We start from the raw sequence: 14,296 nt of genomic DNA on the forward strand, positions 1-14,296 counted from the left end.
TTTGTAAAGGGGTTAAAAAATTTAGTCATGGTTTTATGATTTTATCATATAAAGGGGGAAAAAAATTATTCAAGTAACTTGTAAACAAACCCCAGCTTGTTCAATAAAGAAATAAACCCAAGCTTGAATATGTAATTTATTTGGGGATGAGTTCAAGCCGATTCATATTCAAAATAAAATTAAATCAACAACTCTGAACTTTCAATACTTAATTAGTGAACTAAATTGGTAATAATGTTTTTTCTAAAACATTTTTTTATAGGAGTTTATATATATATATATATATATATACACATTATGTCAACTATTTGTTAGTTGTTTTATAGGAGGCTAAACCTTAACTAACCATATACTAAACCATGGTTTCTAGACTCATAATACAAGTAAAATACTTTACTTGCATAACAAGTAAAATAGTCTTTAAAAGCCTGTATGGTGTATCCAAAAGTTAGGACTTTTTAGATATACACCACTGTTATTTTTTTAAAATCTTCTCCCCTCTCTCATTGTGTGTGTATGTGTTAAAATACTTAGTATTTTCAAAAGAAAAAACAGTGAGTTAATCTCACATTGGAAAATAAGTGTGAGTTATAGAGGTTTAAAGTTTGTGCTGTGTATCCAAAAGTTAAGCCATTTTGGATATATACCATTGTTAGTTTTTTTAAAATCCTCTCCCCTCTCCCGTGTGTGTTAAAATATTTAGTATTCTCAAATAAAAAAAAAAAAAAAAAAAAAAAGTTTTACGTGTAAACACCACAAGCTTTAACAATATTTTCCTGCATAACAAAATCAATCCAATTTGATTGAAATTCAACATATTATCATATCCAATATTCAACCATATACCATACAATCTAGCACTTGCAAATCAACACTGACCTTGTCATATCACATGCAATTGATACAATCCTATAAAATAAAATAATTAATAAAATATTATTTTCCATAATTCTTTGATATCCCTTTCAAAAAAGGGTTTACATCAAAACAGAGTTTTACGAAACAATGGTAGTTACTCTTTATGTCTTGAAAGTCCTATTTATAAATATTTTATTAAGATAAAAAAATTTATAAGAAAAAAAAAAAACTATGCCAACCAAATTAGCACTTATTCATCTTAACTGAATCTATGTTTAGGTTTTCAATCAATTCTCTTCTTATACATTAATTTCGCTAAACAATGCCTAGGGAGTCCAACAAGATACAAGTTGCTTGGATGCAAAAGTAATCAATTTCTGCATAGTGAAGTATATGTTGGTAATTTCATAATGAATTTGCTAAAGTAATTTAGTTTTGTATAATGAATCTTCCATGAAAGATTTTGCATAATGAAGTTACCAAAAGAACAATAATATTTAAAATTATGGGTCTTTATTCTTCACTGTCAATTCCTAATGAAATTAACATAGGTCTCTAAAATTGAACAATAATACCATGATTATAATAAAATGTGTAGAAATAACAAAAATCAATGGCAACAACTAAACAAGTGGTAATAATAATGTTATTAAAAATGTTTGAATTTACATTGAGATAGAACATGGAAAAAAAAATTACAACGCTTAGTTTTTTTTATGTATAATGTAGAGAAAACCGGGGTTCATTCGAATGTCTCACCACAATAACGTAATAATTGTTTTAATAATTAATTAATAGAAAAATAAATAAAATAAACATGTAATGTTAGCAATCTTCAAAGATTAGGTAGATATTCTTGTATTGTTATTATTATTATTTTAGTAAACAGTAATACTTATTAGAATATGCACAAAAATAGTAATACTTGTTAGGGACTAGGGCCCAAAATAATGTATTAGACCTTGAGCCTTGTCCGAAAACACTAACAAGTCCGAGGGGGAGCAAATAACTATTAAATGATTCCTAGTAAAAGTCTCATAAGTAGGAGATGAAGGGAAGAAGATCCAAAGAGGAATTCCTCCTCAGATACGACGAATGTAGTCCAAGTATGTACTCTAGCAATAGAAATGTGCCCCATGAACATGTGAGAGGGAAGGAAACTCAAAATATCTAAAGAAAAGCTGCTACCACCGCATTAAATGCACTGCAGCTACTTTTCTAGCGGCATTAATGTGGAGAGGACCTCTGAACAGTACTGCCTTAGCTACCACAACTCACAGAAGGTTGAAAGGGGTGTCTGATGAGATGAGCACTCAAGTAGGGACTCAGATGATCAACAAGTGTAGGGTCAAGATGATTATAAAGAAGCTATATAATATGGGAGAACCCCCATGAGAAGGGGATCGAAAAAATAAAGAGAGAACACTGTAGCAATCTAAACTGTCTCAGTATCCAACTGTGATCAATATACAATAATTGTAGCCTTCTAAGTCCATTAACATCAATATCTCTTATTTGTACTTGATTGTCATTTAGTTTAATGCTTGCCGTTGTCCAACTCATTGGGACCTAGCTCTTCGACCCATCCTCTACAAATTTATTACGTTGGGCTCATTGGACCAAGACTCCATATATTTTGAGCTTGGGCCCCAAACTGTGACCCTACACTAGTGTTTTAAATTGTGCTTATAATACATTAAATAACCAGAATACACTAAAAAATGCATAACCTTTTACATATTAATATTTCAACTAATTATTATACTAATATAATTTATAACAAAAATTCTCCAAATTTAAACCATAGTTAAAAAAATCAAAGTAAAAGTTAACCCGACTGAAAGATTGGTTCACTAGTTCACAAGTTCAACCAATGATTCATTAGTTAAACCGTAGGTTTATTAATTAAATAAATAATATATTATAATTATAATTATAAAAGCAACTAAAATAAAATTAAAATACTCTATTTAGGTAAATTAATAAATTATAACAACAAAAAAGTTGCATCATAGGCAGAAAGTAAGAGAATATAAAATAAAAAAAATAAAAAGATAAACACATTATTCATCTAAATCATCCAATAATTAGTTCTTTCTTTTTAATTTTTTGTATTTAAGGTCTGTTTGGGATCCGCTTATTTTACTTAAACTAAAAACTTTTTGCTAAAAGTACTGTAGATAAAGGTAAAAGTTAGTTAAAATAATACAGTGGAATCCAGAATAGTATTAAAAAGTGCAGTGAGGTACATAAATAGTAGCAAAAATAAGCTAAATAGTAAAATAAATTGGCAAAAATAATTTTTGCCAAACACACACTTAGGGTCTGTTTGGATACCGCTTATTTTACTGAAAAATGAAAACTTATTACTGAAAATACTGTAACAAAATAATTTTTAAAACACAAAACACTGTAACAGTGAGTGATTGCTGTGTTTTTCATGAGTTTGGTGGTCCATGGACAGTGCCTTGAGACCCCAAAAAAACACAAAAGCGCAAACATCTGTTGGCAAACGCATGCTTAGTGTCTGTTTGGATAACTTATTTTTTGACTGCTTATTTTACTATTTAGTTTATTTTTACTATTATTTATGTATTTCACTGCACTTTTTGATACTATTCATAGGTCTTACTATATTATTTCAGCTAAATTTTATCTTTATATTTTCAACAACAAAAAAATTTAATTTTAATAAAATAAATGAACCTTAAACAAACCCTTAGAAGTCTAGGTATTTGGATCTATTTATACTTTTTTTTTTTGAGGAAGAGGATCTATTTATACTTGAAATAAGAATATATTATTGATGAAATTGAATTCTTAAGAATATATTATTGATGACTCAACAAGATGTTAAAGTCACTTTAATAAAATATGTAGCACCCACCGTATCACTCACAAAAAAAAGTCCCGACTCTAAAGAGAGATTCACCGTCGTCTCTTGTTCACACCCAGTTCCCACAATTTTCAACCGAACGTCTGAGCAGAGGTAGAAGAGATGGGATCGGATGGAGGAGGGTATTAAGCAGCTTTAAGCCACGAATCTTATGGAGGAAAGGAAAATCTCATTCTGGAGCTGAATGGTTTGAGTTGTGACTTTCTAAGAGAGGTAGGACTTGACTTTTCTTTTTCTTTTTTCGTTTTTTTTTTTTTTTTTTGGATAAACTGGTTGAATTTGAGAGAGAAATGAGAGAAGAGCAATTTTATTTCTGTCGTAAAAAAATTAGTAAATTTTCAGATTAGTTTCTCTTCTCCAACACATACAATAATCAAATGCTTTCTTTAAAAAATTACAAATTGAGAGAGATGTTGAAAATTACTTTGCAATCTAATAGAGAAAATTCTAGATGATAGTAGACTTGTTGATATTTTCCGGACTAGTTCTATTCAGATATAAATATGTATTGCTGTAAGCCTGTAAGCGTTTATGCATAAGAGAAATTTCAGTTTTTTGTATCAAGAACCAAAAATGATAGAAGTCCTGTATTTTGTTTAGGTGCAGCAGCTATCTAAATTTTTTATACCCATCTTGCTTACTGCAATTGCCAAAGTCCTTCACCATGGGAAGAAAAAGCAAATCCCATTCCGACCCAACAACCAGCATGGCCAAGAAGAAGGCCAAAGCAGAAAAAGCAGATGAAAAAGTCGGCGGCACTGACATTATCTCACAGCTTCACCCAAATATTGTTATAGACATTCTGTCACGACTGCCCTTTAATACCCTGTTCAGCTGTAGGTGCGTTTGCAAGACATGGCTACATCTTCTCGTTGACCCTAGTTTCGCTCAATTGTATCACACAAGAGCAGACCCCTGCATCATCCTCCAACCCACAAACAAAAACCGTCAACAGCATCTCTACGCGGTTCATTTTGACAATACAAATTATGTGCTTAACTCTATAGTAAAGTTTGCCACTGAAACCCATTTAGGTATGGAATGTAATGTGAAACTTAGTCTGTTGGATTCATGCAATGGGTTGATTTTACTAGGCAAGATGTATCGGTCTCAACGTCACAACCTTGCGAAATTGGATCAATTATATGTGTGTAATCCTATAACAGGTGAGTTCGTCATAGTTAGGCCTGGTATCAACCTAACATCTTCTTCCATGTGTCCTTGCCTTGGCTTCTGTCCCAAAACTCAAGTATACAAGGTGGTTCTCTTGTCCAAAAAACAGTATGGAGCTGAAGTTAGTAACACCATGGTCACTCTTGTGTACACACTTGGAGAGAAGGGTAATGGTCTTTGGAAGAGTGTTAATGTTGGAGATGGTTTGCTCGATCAGCCAAGAAATACTACTTTTCTCAATGGAATTATTCATTGGGTTGTGAGATCCCCTAGTGTACCTCAGTTTATAAATTCCTTTGATGTGGAGGATGAGTGTTTTCGACTGGTTCCACCACCTCCTGAGTTTGTGTTACCTGACCAAACTACATGGTCAAAGTGGGAGATCAATCTTGGGGTGTTGGAAGGTCGTCTTGCCATTGTTGAACGTGCTAAAGATGTTTTCTGGTGCTTTCACATATGGGTAATGAAGGACTATGGTATTCAAGCATCTTGGACTAAGACATACACTATGGACTTCATGATGGGAAAACTAGAGCTTTATTTGCCCGTTTCACAAATCCTAGGGTTGTGTCGCAATGGTGACATTTTATTCACACATCATGGCAGGAATTTGGTTTCTTTCAATCCATTGAACCCAAGTTTCAAGATTCATAGGATTGTAAAACTGTGTAACTTTCTGATGCATCCTTATATTCCCAACCTTTCTTCACTTAAGGATATAGCAAGAGGAGAACCGCTGTTCAATGCCACTGTTATGATTCAGACAGAGGGAGGAGATAAGCATGCATCAGATAAGAAGTGAACTGATAGGGAGTTGATGGCTATCTGATTGTTATTTCAAATGTTATTTCAAGTTGTTGATTAGGATGAGTTGTTGATTAGGATTAGTCGTGATTTGAAGTTACTGCTGAACTATCAAGATGTAATTTGAATTTCCTAGTTGGGCACTCTACTTGAGACTATTTAAGAGCAGAAGCAATTAATAAATAAGCAAGCAAAGTTTAATCCAAAACTCTCTTCTCTCACCCCCATTCAGGAGATTGGTCATCTCAAACACGACTAACTTATCATTTTATTTCTAGTTCATAGCAGCCACATTGAGGTAATAAGTACTCTCTATCTTGTGTGTTCAATTGGGATTATAAAACGATCTAAGTAATTGCAACCCCTAATTTTGCTATGCTTGTCATGTATTGTTAAGAAAATATTTGTGACAACTTGAAAAATTCAAATTTTCCTATACAAAAATTGCATAATTGCAAAAATGCAAGTTTTTTTTTTTTTTTTTGACTAACTAAAATGCAAGTATGTTTTTTTTTTTTTATCTTTTAATCCCAAAAAAAAAAAAAAAAAAAAAAAAAAAAGCGAGTATGTTTGGTCTGCTCCTGTGTGTGGTGAATATATAGTGTACTAATAGGCACAATTTCAACTAATCCATTTTCAAACTGTAGAGATTCAGACTTATTTCTTTTATTGCTCTTGATATATTTTTTAACTGAAAAGAAGAACTTGAGAATGATATTATTTGTTTGATGGGAACACAACCCCATGTGTAGATTATGCCCAAACAAGTAGGAGTATGATAAATTCACTTTTATTGCAGTTCTCAGTAAATTTTATCATATATATTTGTACCATTCTCTTACTTACACTGTTGATATGCATTTAACATACAAAAACTGAAAATGTAATTGTTTGGTCAAACCCTAAACTAGACAGCAATGCATTTAAGATTTTGATGTGCTGCCATATTCAGCTTCCACCTTAAAGTGCTTGTATGATTTGTGTTCTCAATCGATGATTTGTACTCAAATAGGCTTTCCTTGGTTTGGCAGAATTTGATTGTATCAATAATCTATGGTATTTTTTCTTCCTTGGATGTGTTTGCTTTCATAGCATTACTAAGAACATAATTTTCTATTGGAAAAAAGGGAGAGAGAAAAAAAAAAAAAATCAAGTTTTTTTTCATGCATATTACTGATGAGTCTAAATTTAGTTTTGTAAGAACACAATTCTCAAAGTAGAAAAAGGCTCCCATGTACTATAACTACTTAACTAGCCACTTTTTTTATAGGTACTAGGTAGATAATGGGGGAAAGGGAAGTGAACTACTTAACTAGACACTCATTAGAACATTATTCAACTGATGAAATTCATCTATGCAATTGTTGTGGTGCCTGCTGATTTTGAAACTCTTGTGTTGAAAATATGGACATTGTTAACCATGGTGGCCTAGAAAGTGTTATTATCCTGATACTCTACCGAATAGATATTTGAAGAAAGAATCTTCTCCCCCCCACCCCAAAGAAAATTCTTAGATTCTGATGCAAACATAATGAAATTCTCTCTCTAAATTTAGCAGAGAACTGCGAGGGTTTACATTTGAAGGATGAAGATAGAACTACATAGTATAGCACAAAGTTCAGTAGTTCTTTTTGTTCCTCTTTATACATGTTTATAAGAACAGCTCAAACAGCAATCTGCTGGCTTTAAAATTTGTTTCACCAACCGTTCTAGGCTCCAAGGGGCATTAGTAAGTTATGATGCACAAGCTTTGGTCTGTAAGAATATACAGCCACTACATTCTATTTTCTTGGCAAACCTTTAATCTTTCAACTTAAGATAGGGTGGTGACAGGTTGGGCTGGTTGGAGCATATCAACACCACATTGACAAGTCTGTTTAGCAAATTTGTTAAAGAATAACGCAAACCTTCTAACACATTGACCGAGTTTGTGTAAACCCATGTCAACTGGTTTAAGTCTTCTCTATTTGGCCAGTTGTACATTTTGTAGATAAACTGGGGAAAAAGAAACAAATTAGACAATGATCTAATAAGTTAATATTTAATCTTTATGGGTAACTTTTAGTTATCACTTATCATTTTCATTTTGTTTTCATACCCTCACAATCTAAAACTGAACTTATTTTGATTTTAAGGATTTGTAATTCTCCTTCCTCTTTTTCCTTGGCACCCTGTAACCAATTTTAAACCCCATCAACCCTAAAAATTCCCATATATAAAACTCTTAAAATTCTGGTCAGACTTTCTTTTTCCTTAAACTTGGGTTTTCTTACTTTATTGTAAGCTCAAACTTTACCCTTTTTGTTAATCTTTTAAAACCCTGAATCCAATATATTTTTGTAAACATTTCCAGCCATTAAGGGGTTAGGACTTAGGAGGGCTTGAGCTTTCTCAAAGCTACAGTTGTAATGACCCCACTCCATTTGTGTAGATATTGTCCGCTTTGGGGTCTCATACCCTTCACGGTTTTGTTTTCCTCCACTGCTGTTAGGACGTAGGAGGGCTTGAGCTTTCTCAAAGCTACAGCTGTAATGACCCCACCCCACCTTTGTAGATATTTTCCGTTTTGGGGTCTCATACCCCTCACGGTTTTGTTCTCCCCCAAAGCACACAGCAATGGGGGAAAAGGCTTTTACACATTAAAGGGAGGTCATTCCTTATAAACATTTTCCCATGTGCTTCCCTAGGCGATATGGGATTCCATGGAATGCAAAACCTCACTTTTGGGTCACTACAATCTATCCCCCTTACGAGTACACGCGTCCTCACGTGTGCGGCCCACATTTCCGACTAGGGCATGGCTCTGATATCATTTTTCGGACTGTGTACCTTACCGATCCATCCAATGACCAATTGGTGAAGGATGAGGGGGCACAAATCTTTTATAGCATTCGATCGCAGACCAAGCCTATTGGTATTAGAGCGAATTGTGAAATCCCTCACAATCCCTCCCTCACAATGTGGCTCCAATGACTCGAACCTATGACTGGGCTCTGATACTATTTGTCACGACCCCACCACACCTGTGTAGATATTGTCCGCTTTGGGGCCTTATACCCCTCACGGTTTTGTTCTCCCCCAAAGCACACAGTAGTGAGGGAAAATGCCTCTACACATTAAAGGGAGATCATTCCTTATAAACACATTCCCATGTGCTTCCCTAGGCGATGTGGGATTCCATGAAATGCAAGACCCCCCCTTTTTGGTCACTACAACAGCTTTTTGGAGAAAGCTTCAGTTGCTTTGAGAAGCAACCCAAGGCTGATTAACAGAATCTACCTAAAAAGTCAAGCTGCGTTACAAATCAGCAAACAGCTGAAATGCCCATGGGTTACAAAACAGCCTGCAGATAACTTATGTTTTTTTAATTAAAAAAAAAAAAAAAAAAAAACTTGAGCACCTATGGAGAAGCCTCGGGAAAAGAGGCCAAATTCCTCACTAGAGCTCCTCCAAAACCCCAAAAATAGCTGCTTTTCAAAGAAGTCCTACTGTTGTTTCCTTTGAAATTTGTTAAAACCTTACAAACTCTCTTCCACCATTCAGAGAATATAATCATAAATTTGTGTCAAGTCTAAACGGCTTAATTGATTAATCTCTGATTTTGAGGCTTTCCACCAACATCATCTTTTCTGGCATATAATGCACTAGATTTAATACAACAAACTTATTACAACCAAAAAATCCTGGCTTTTGTAGCTAACCTTTGACTACAAACCACTTAAGTATAGGAGTTTTTATAAAAAGCTTATTTTATTAAACAAAATCCTCCCAACCAATGCTTGGAGAAGGATCTCTTTTGGACAAGATTAAGAGAAATTTGCTTTTAGCAGCATGCAGCCATTCTATATAATCTTCACCATTTATTTTCAGGAGTATCTGCTATTCTTGCTGGTTTAGCATTCAAATAGTCCCTAAATCCTTACATAAAAGGAAGCTGTCTACAATTGGTCCCCATGGCAGCCAAGTGTAGTGGAGACTAATACGTGTTATTTTCTTGCGTCATTTCTTAGCTTCAATGGTTTTCTCCTTGTGCAAACATCACTCATTTATGGGTGTCTGCATATAATCTGTTTTTAAGAAGCACTTCGTGGACCCGTTGACCACTAAATAAGGAGCTTTGATAATCAATAGTTCCAATTCGATGAATTTTATTACCTATAAAAAAATCAATAGTTACATTTTAAGATGTCCCATCCTATATTGTGCCAAAAATTTTATCCTCCTGAGATAGTAGGAGCCTCATATTTGTGGTCAGACTATCCAGAGTTTTGTATTTTTTGTACCCGTTTGGATTCAAATTAATTTGGCGTTTGCGTTTTGTAATCTGTGTTTCTCTCTCTCTCTTTTTTTTTTTTTTTGGTTCAGCCCGCAATTGATGACAAGTCAACTATACCTGTGCACTGTTTACGGGTCCCACAAATTACACTTTTCAGCAACTTTTTCATTAAAAATGGGTCTCATGGCACTATTTACACATTTAAAAATTATTTCGCTACAGTGTTTTAAGTTTCAGTTTTCAGTTTCTGCAAAAATAAACTGTATCCAAACGGACCCTTTGTAATGAGTCCAATGTGTACTATAGGGGTATAGGTGTATAGGTTAGTAGGTGTTATTCGTGTGATCTTATAGTAATTTTTGTAAAGAATCAAGAGGTGTGTAGTTAGTTAGTTAGTTTCAAGATTAGCTAGCTAGTTGTAAGATTGCAAATGGTGGAGCCAAGTTAGTTACAAGTTGTTAGTTGGTTATTTTTTCCAATAATCCTTGCAAGTAACTTGAGCCAATATTCTCACTTTTGTCTCTTAGATTCTCTCCTCTCTTTTCACTTCCTCTTTGCAGGTGCCTACCTCAAATTAAGTCAATCCAGCAGGTTCATTACATGATATTTTCTACTCTTTTTGTCACTTCTTTGGAAAATTCAAAAGGAAAAAGAGCAAGACATCATCGGCAAAACATCAGATAGTAAGGCCCAATATCTTGACTGTTGGTGAAATTTAAACCTTACTTATGTCTAGTGCCCGATATCAAAATTGTAGATAAGTATTCTTTTCTCAAAACAAAAAGTTGTGGTGATATGGTTGACCTTGTTTAGGGCCCTTCCACCAGTAGAATGTCAAGCTTCATTTGATTGAATCAAAGCCTCAATGTAGTTGCACAATATATGATACAAAAATATGCGCCCTTCAATATTTCTTCAATGAATTCCCATATAATGGAGTCATACCAGCATACCTTGGAGACACAATCTTCTTGTGATTTTCCATGTTAACTCTTGATGATAAAGAATTGTATCAGCTATTTTTGTGGCTCTTACAATGATGCTTGAGCTTCAGCATCTGATTTCTTTGCCTTTCAAGAGTGACTCTACTTTGGGCCTTTGGCGGTCAAGTCTATAGGTATTAAAAAATACCATATTGCTTCTTTTTGTCATGTCTTCGTCTGATACATGGGAAACTTCAGGAATGAAATGACCTAAATTTATAAACAAATTTGATTGGATGCATTAATTAATTTTATCATTTTATTCTTTAGTTCAGTATAGTGTTTTATGTTTTTTTATCCAGACATAGTTGCATGGACTGTAAATCCTGAAATGAGCTTACCATGTGCTTCAAGCATGAAATTATTTGTACTATATATATGTATTCCCATTTTGTATTATTTGATGCCAACCTTGAACTATTTTGGTTGAAGGCTAGCAGAGCTTGAAGCCATTTTTGGTAGACAGGATTTGGGTTAGTATAAATGTATACATGCATAATGAAGATTGTGAATATGTTAACAACGTAATAATTTTGGTTTAATGGAATTCACTGAAGGTAACAAACTTTTTGAATCTCCTTTAAGAACACTGACCTTTAAGAATCTCCTTATAACCTACAACTGTGGCTTTTTATTGTTTCTCGAAAGTAAAAATAAATGGGATGTCTCTCCTTAAACTAGTCTCCACTCTCCCCCCTGCCGTCCATCATGCCTGAAACGCACTTTAGTACCCATACCATTGAAAATCCACATTAAATTATCCAAACCACGCCTAATATGCTTCCACAACCTCACTCCATTTGGCCCCCACACCTCACCTGTACACCAGTACCCTCCATTGACGCCATATTTGGATTCTATAGCCCTTCTCCATAATGATGTATTTTCAATTGCATAGCGCCATAGCCACTTACCCAAGAGAGCCTGATTAAATATCATCATCTTCTTTATCCCCAAACCCCCATGGCACATAGGTGCACGAAAAGTATTCCAATTGGAATTAGGGAACAACCTATTTATGAAGATGAAATCTTCCTTGTTAGAGTCTTCTTGTAAGTTGCATCAACTCTGTTGCCTATTTTTAACATTTGTCGCAAACAATTTTATCTTTTTAATCCTCTGGAGGATTTTCATCACCTTGCTATTTGATTTAAGTGCTTTCTGCAGTAATTACAGTGATATAAAAAGTTGCTTTTATTTTGACAGCATATGTAATCACAGTTGTAGTTGAAAATGTGTGATTGATGAATTTTAACTATTTACGTCTTAAATCTTGTACTATGCATAACAACACTACTCCAATGGTGATGGAAAACGTGACATTTGGTTGTAAAGGTAAGTTATTCATTTTCTTGTCTTTGTGTTTATGGTTTAATCTTCTTGACAAAGGTTTCAAGGCATGAGTTCTGGATCCTAGTTATGGAATGGAAACACTGTTTTCAATTTGTCTGGGTTTAGTTTTACTTGGTTTATATAAAAATGTAGACTGTGCTTCTCTAGATAAAAGGCCTCCTTTTCCTTTTTTAATTTTATTTCATAGGAAATTTTAATGAAAAAATACATGAATAATCCTACATTGTAGGTAGAATCTACGAGTATTATCAACTTCTGATTGCCACATCAATTTGCAAGATCTACATAAATATTTTGCATCACTTTTGGAGCAATACATTTTGTTACAGTATATGGATACTCTCCACCCTCTTGTGCCAATGACATTGCCAGAAATATGTATGACCACTGTGTTGGCATGAACTCAATGCTAAATTATGCTAATTTGGATTAAATATGACATCTATAAGTTTATTCACGAATACATTTTTATATTTGAGTGTGACTTGTTTAATAGTCAAGCTTAAATTTGAATTGTTTGGTAAACATAAGAATATAAATTTTTTTTCCCCAAAATATAGCTCAAATTATTCATAAACAATTTAGTTCACTTATGACCAAGGTAAAATTTTATTTACTTTTTAATTTTACTGGAAAATATTATTGGTAATGCTTTCAAAACACTATTTTTTTCTAAAATTTCCTTGTAATATTCTGAAAGGGATTAAGTCAATCCTGGTAACCTAAGAAAAGTCATAATTGCATTGTAATATTTTAAAAGAGAAAAAATTAAAAATCAACTGGCAATGTCTTGTTATATTATCTAGTTAAGTCATAATTGCACTGTAATAGCATTTTAAAAGATAAAAATTCAAAATCAATTTGCAAAGTCTTGTAATACCTATATTATTTAGTTATAGGCTATTTGGATGGTATCTTAATCTTTATCAATTCCAACCCAACAACCACCATGGAGAACAAAGCCAAAGCAGTAGAAGAAGATGAACATTTATTTTTAGAAAAGCATACATATAAATATATTTATGTAGACTTGAGATTGAATTCTGTAAATTTGTAAATGAGTTTATACAATATCAAATTATTATTTGTAGTTTATTGATAATATAAACAATCAATTTGTAGTAAAAATTATATAATTTTTAACAACAAAAGGTTGATGAATCTAATTTTTATAAATTCATTAATCAAAATCATTCTATCTCATTAACTCAAATAATATAATTTCAACTATAATTTAGTTATTGATTATTAACATAGATTTGTAAAGGGGTTAAAAAATTTAGTCATGGTTTTATGATTTTATCATATAAAGGGGAAAAAAAATTATTCAAGTAGCTTGTAAACAAACCCCAGCTTGTTCAACAAAGAAATAAACCCAAACTTGAATATGTAATTTATTTGGGGATGAGTTCAAGCTCGATTCATATTCAAAATAAAATTAAATCAACAATCTTGAACTTTCAATACTTAGTAAACTAAATTGGTAATAATGTTTTTTCTAAAACATTTTTTTATAGGAGTTTTATATATATATATATATATACGCATTATGTCAACTATTTGTTAGCTGTTTTATAGGAGGCTAAACCTTAACTAACCATATACTAAACCATGGTTACTAGACTCATAATACAAGAAAAATACTTTACTTGCATAACAAGTAACATAGTCTTTAAAAGCCTGTATGGTGTATGCAAGAGTTAGGACTTTTTGAATATACATCAATGTTAGTTTCTTTAAAAACCTTCTCTCCTTTCTCCTTGTGTGTGTATGTGTTAAAATACTTAATATTTTCAAAAGAAAAAACAGTGGGTTAATCCCACATTGGAAAATGAGTGTGAGTTATAGAGGTTTAAAATCTGTGTTGTATATCCAAAAGTTAGGCCATTTTAGATATACACCACTATTAGTTTCTTTAAAACCTTCTCCCCTCTCCCCTTGTGTGTGTGTGTG

The 14,296-nt window shown here is 33.0% G+C and overlaps 1 protein-coding gene across 21 annotated transcripts in view; it reads left to right on the forward strand.

Moving 5' to 3' along the window:
- Positions 1-14,296, forward strand: part of LOC126702769 (F-box protein At3g07870-like) — a 101,973-nt gene that overhangs the window by 11,030 nt on the left and 76,647 nt on the right. For 3 of the 21 annotated variants that reach the window (XR_007647844.1, XR_007647845.1, XM_050401610.1), the window contains exon 3: positions 4,355-4,594. The exons of 3 other annotated variants lie outside the window; for them this stretch is intronic. Coding sequence is in view for 4 of the 18 variants with exons in the window: in XM_050401610.1 (XP_050257567.1) it covers positions 4,419-4,594 (176 nt within the window). In the remaining 14 variants the exon portion in view is untranslated. Of the gene's footprint in view, positions 1-3,712; positions 3,968-4,354; positions 5,940-12,572; positions 12,807-14,296 lie in introns of those variants that run through there. 15 more of the 21 variants (XR_007647842.1, XM_050401608.1, XM_050401617.1 and 12 more) reach the window with 10 other exon arrangements.

Source organism: Quercus robur, chromosome 10 (genome assembly GCF_932294415.1).
Source record: "Quercus robur chromosome 10, dhQueRobu3.1, whole genome shotgun sequence".
Classification (NCBI taxonomy): Eukaryota; Viridiplantae; Streptophyta; class Magnoliopsida; order Fagales; family Fagaceae; genus Quercus; species Quercus robur.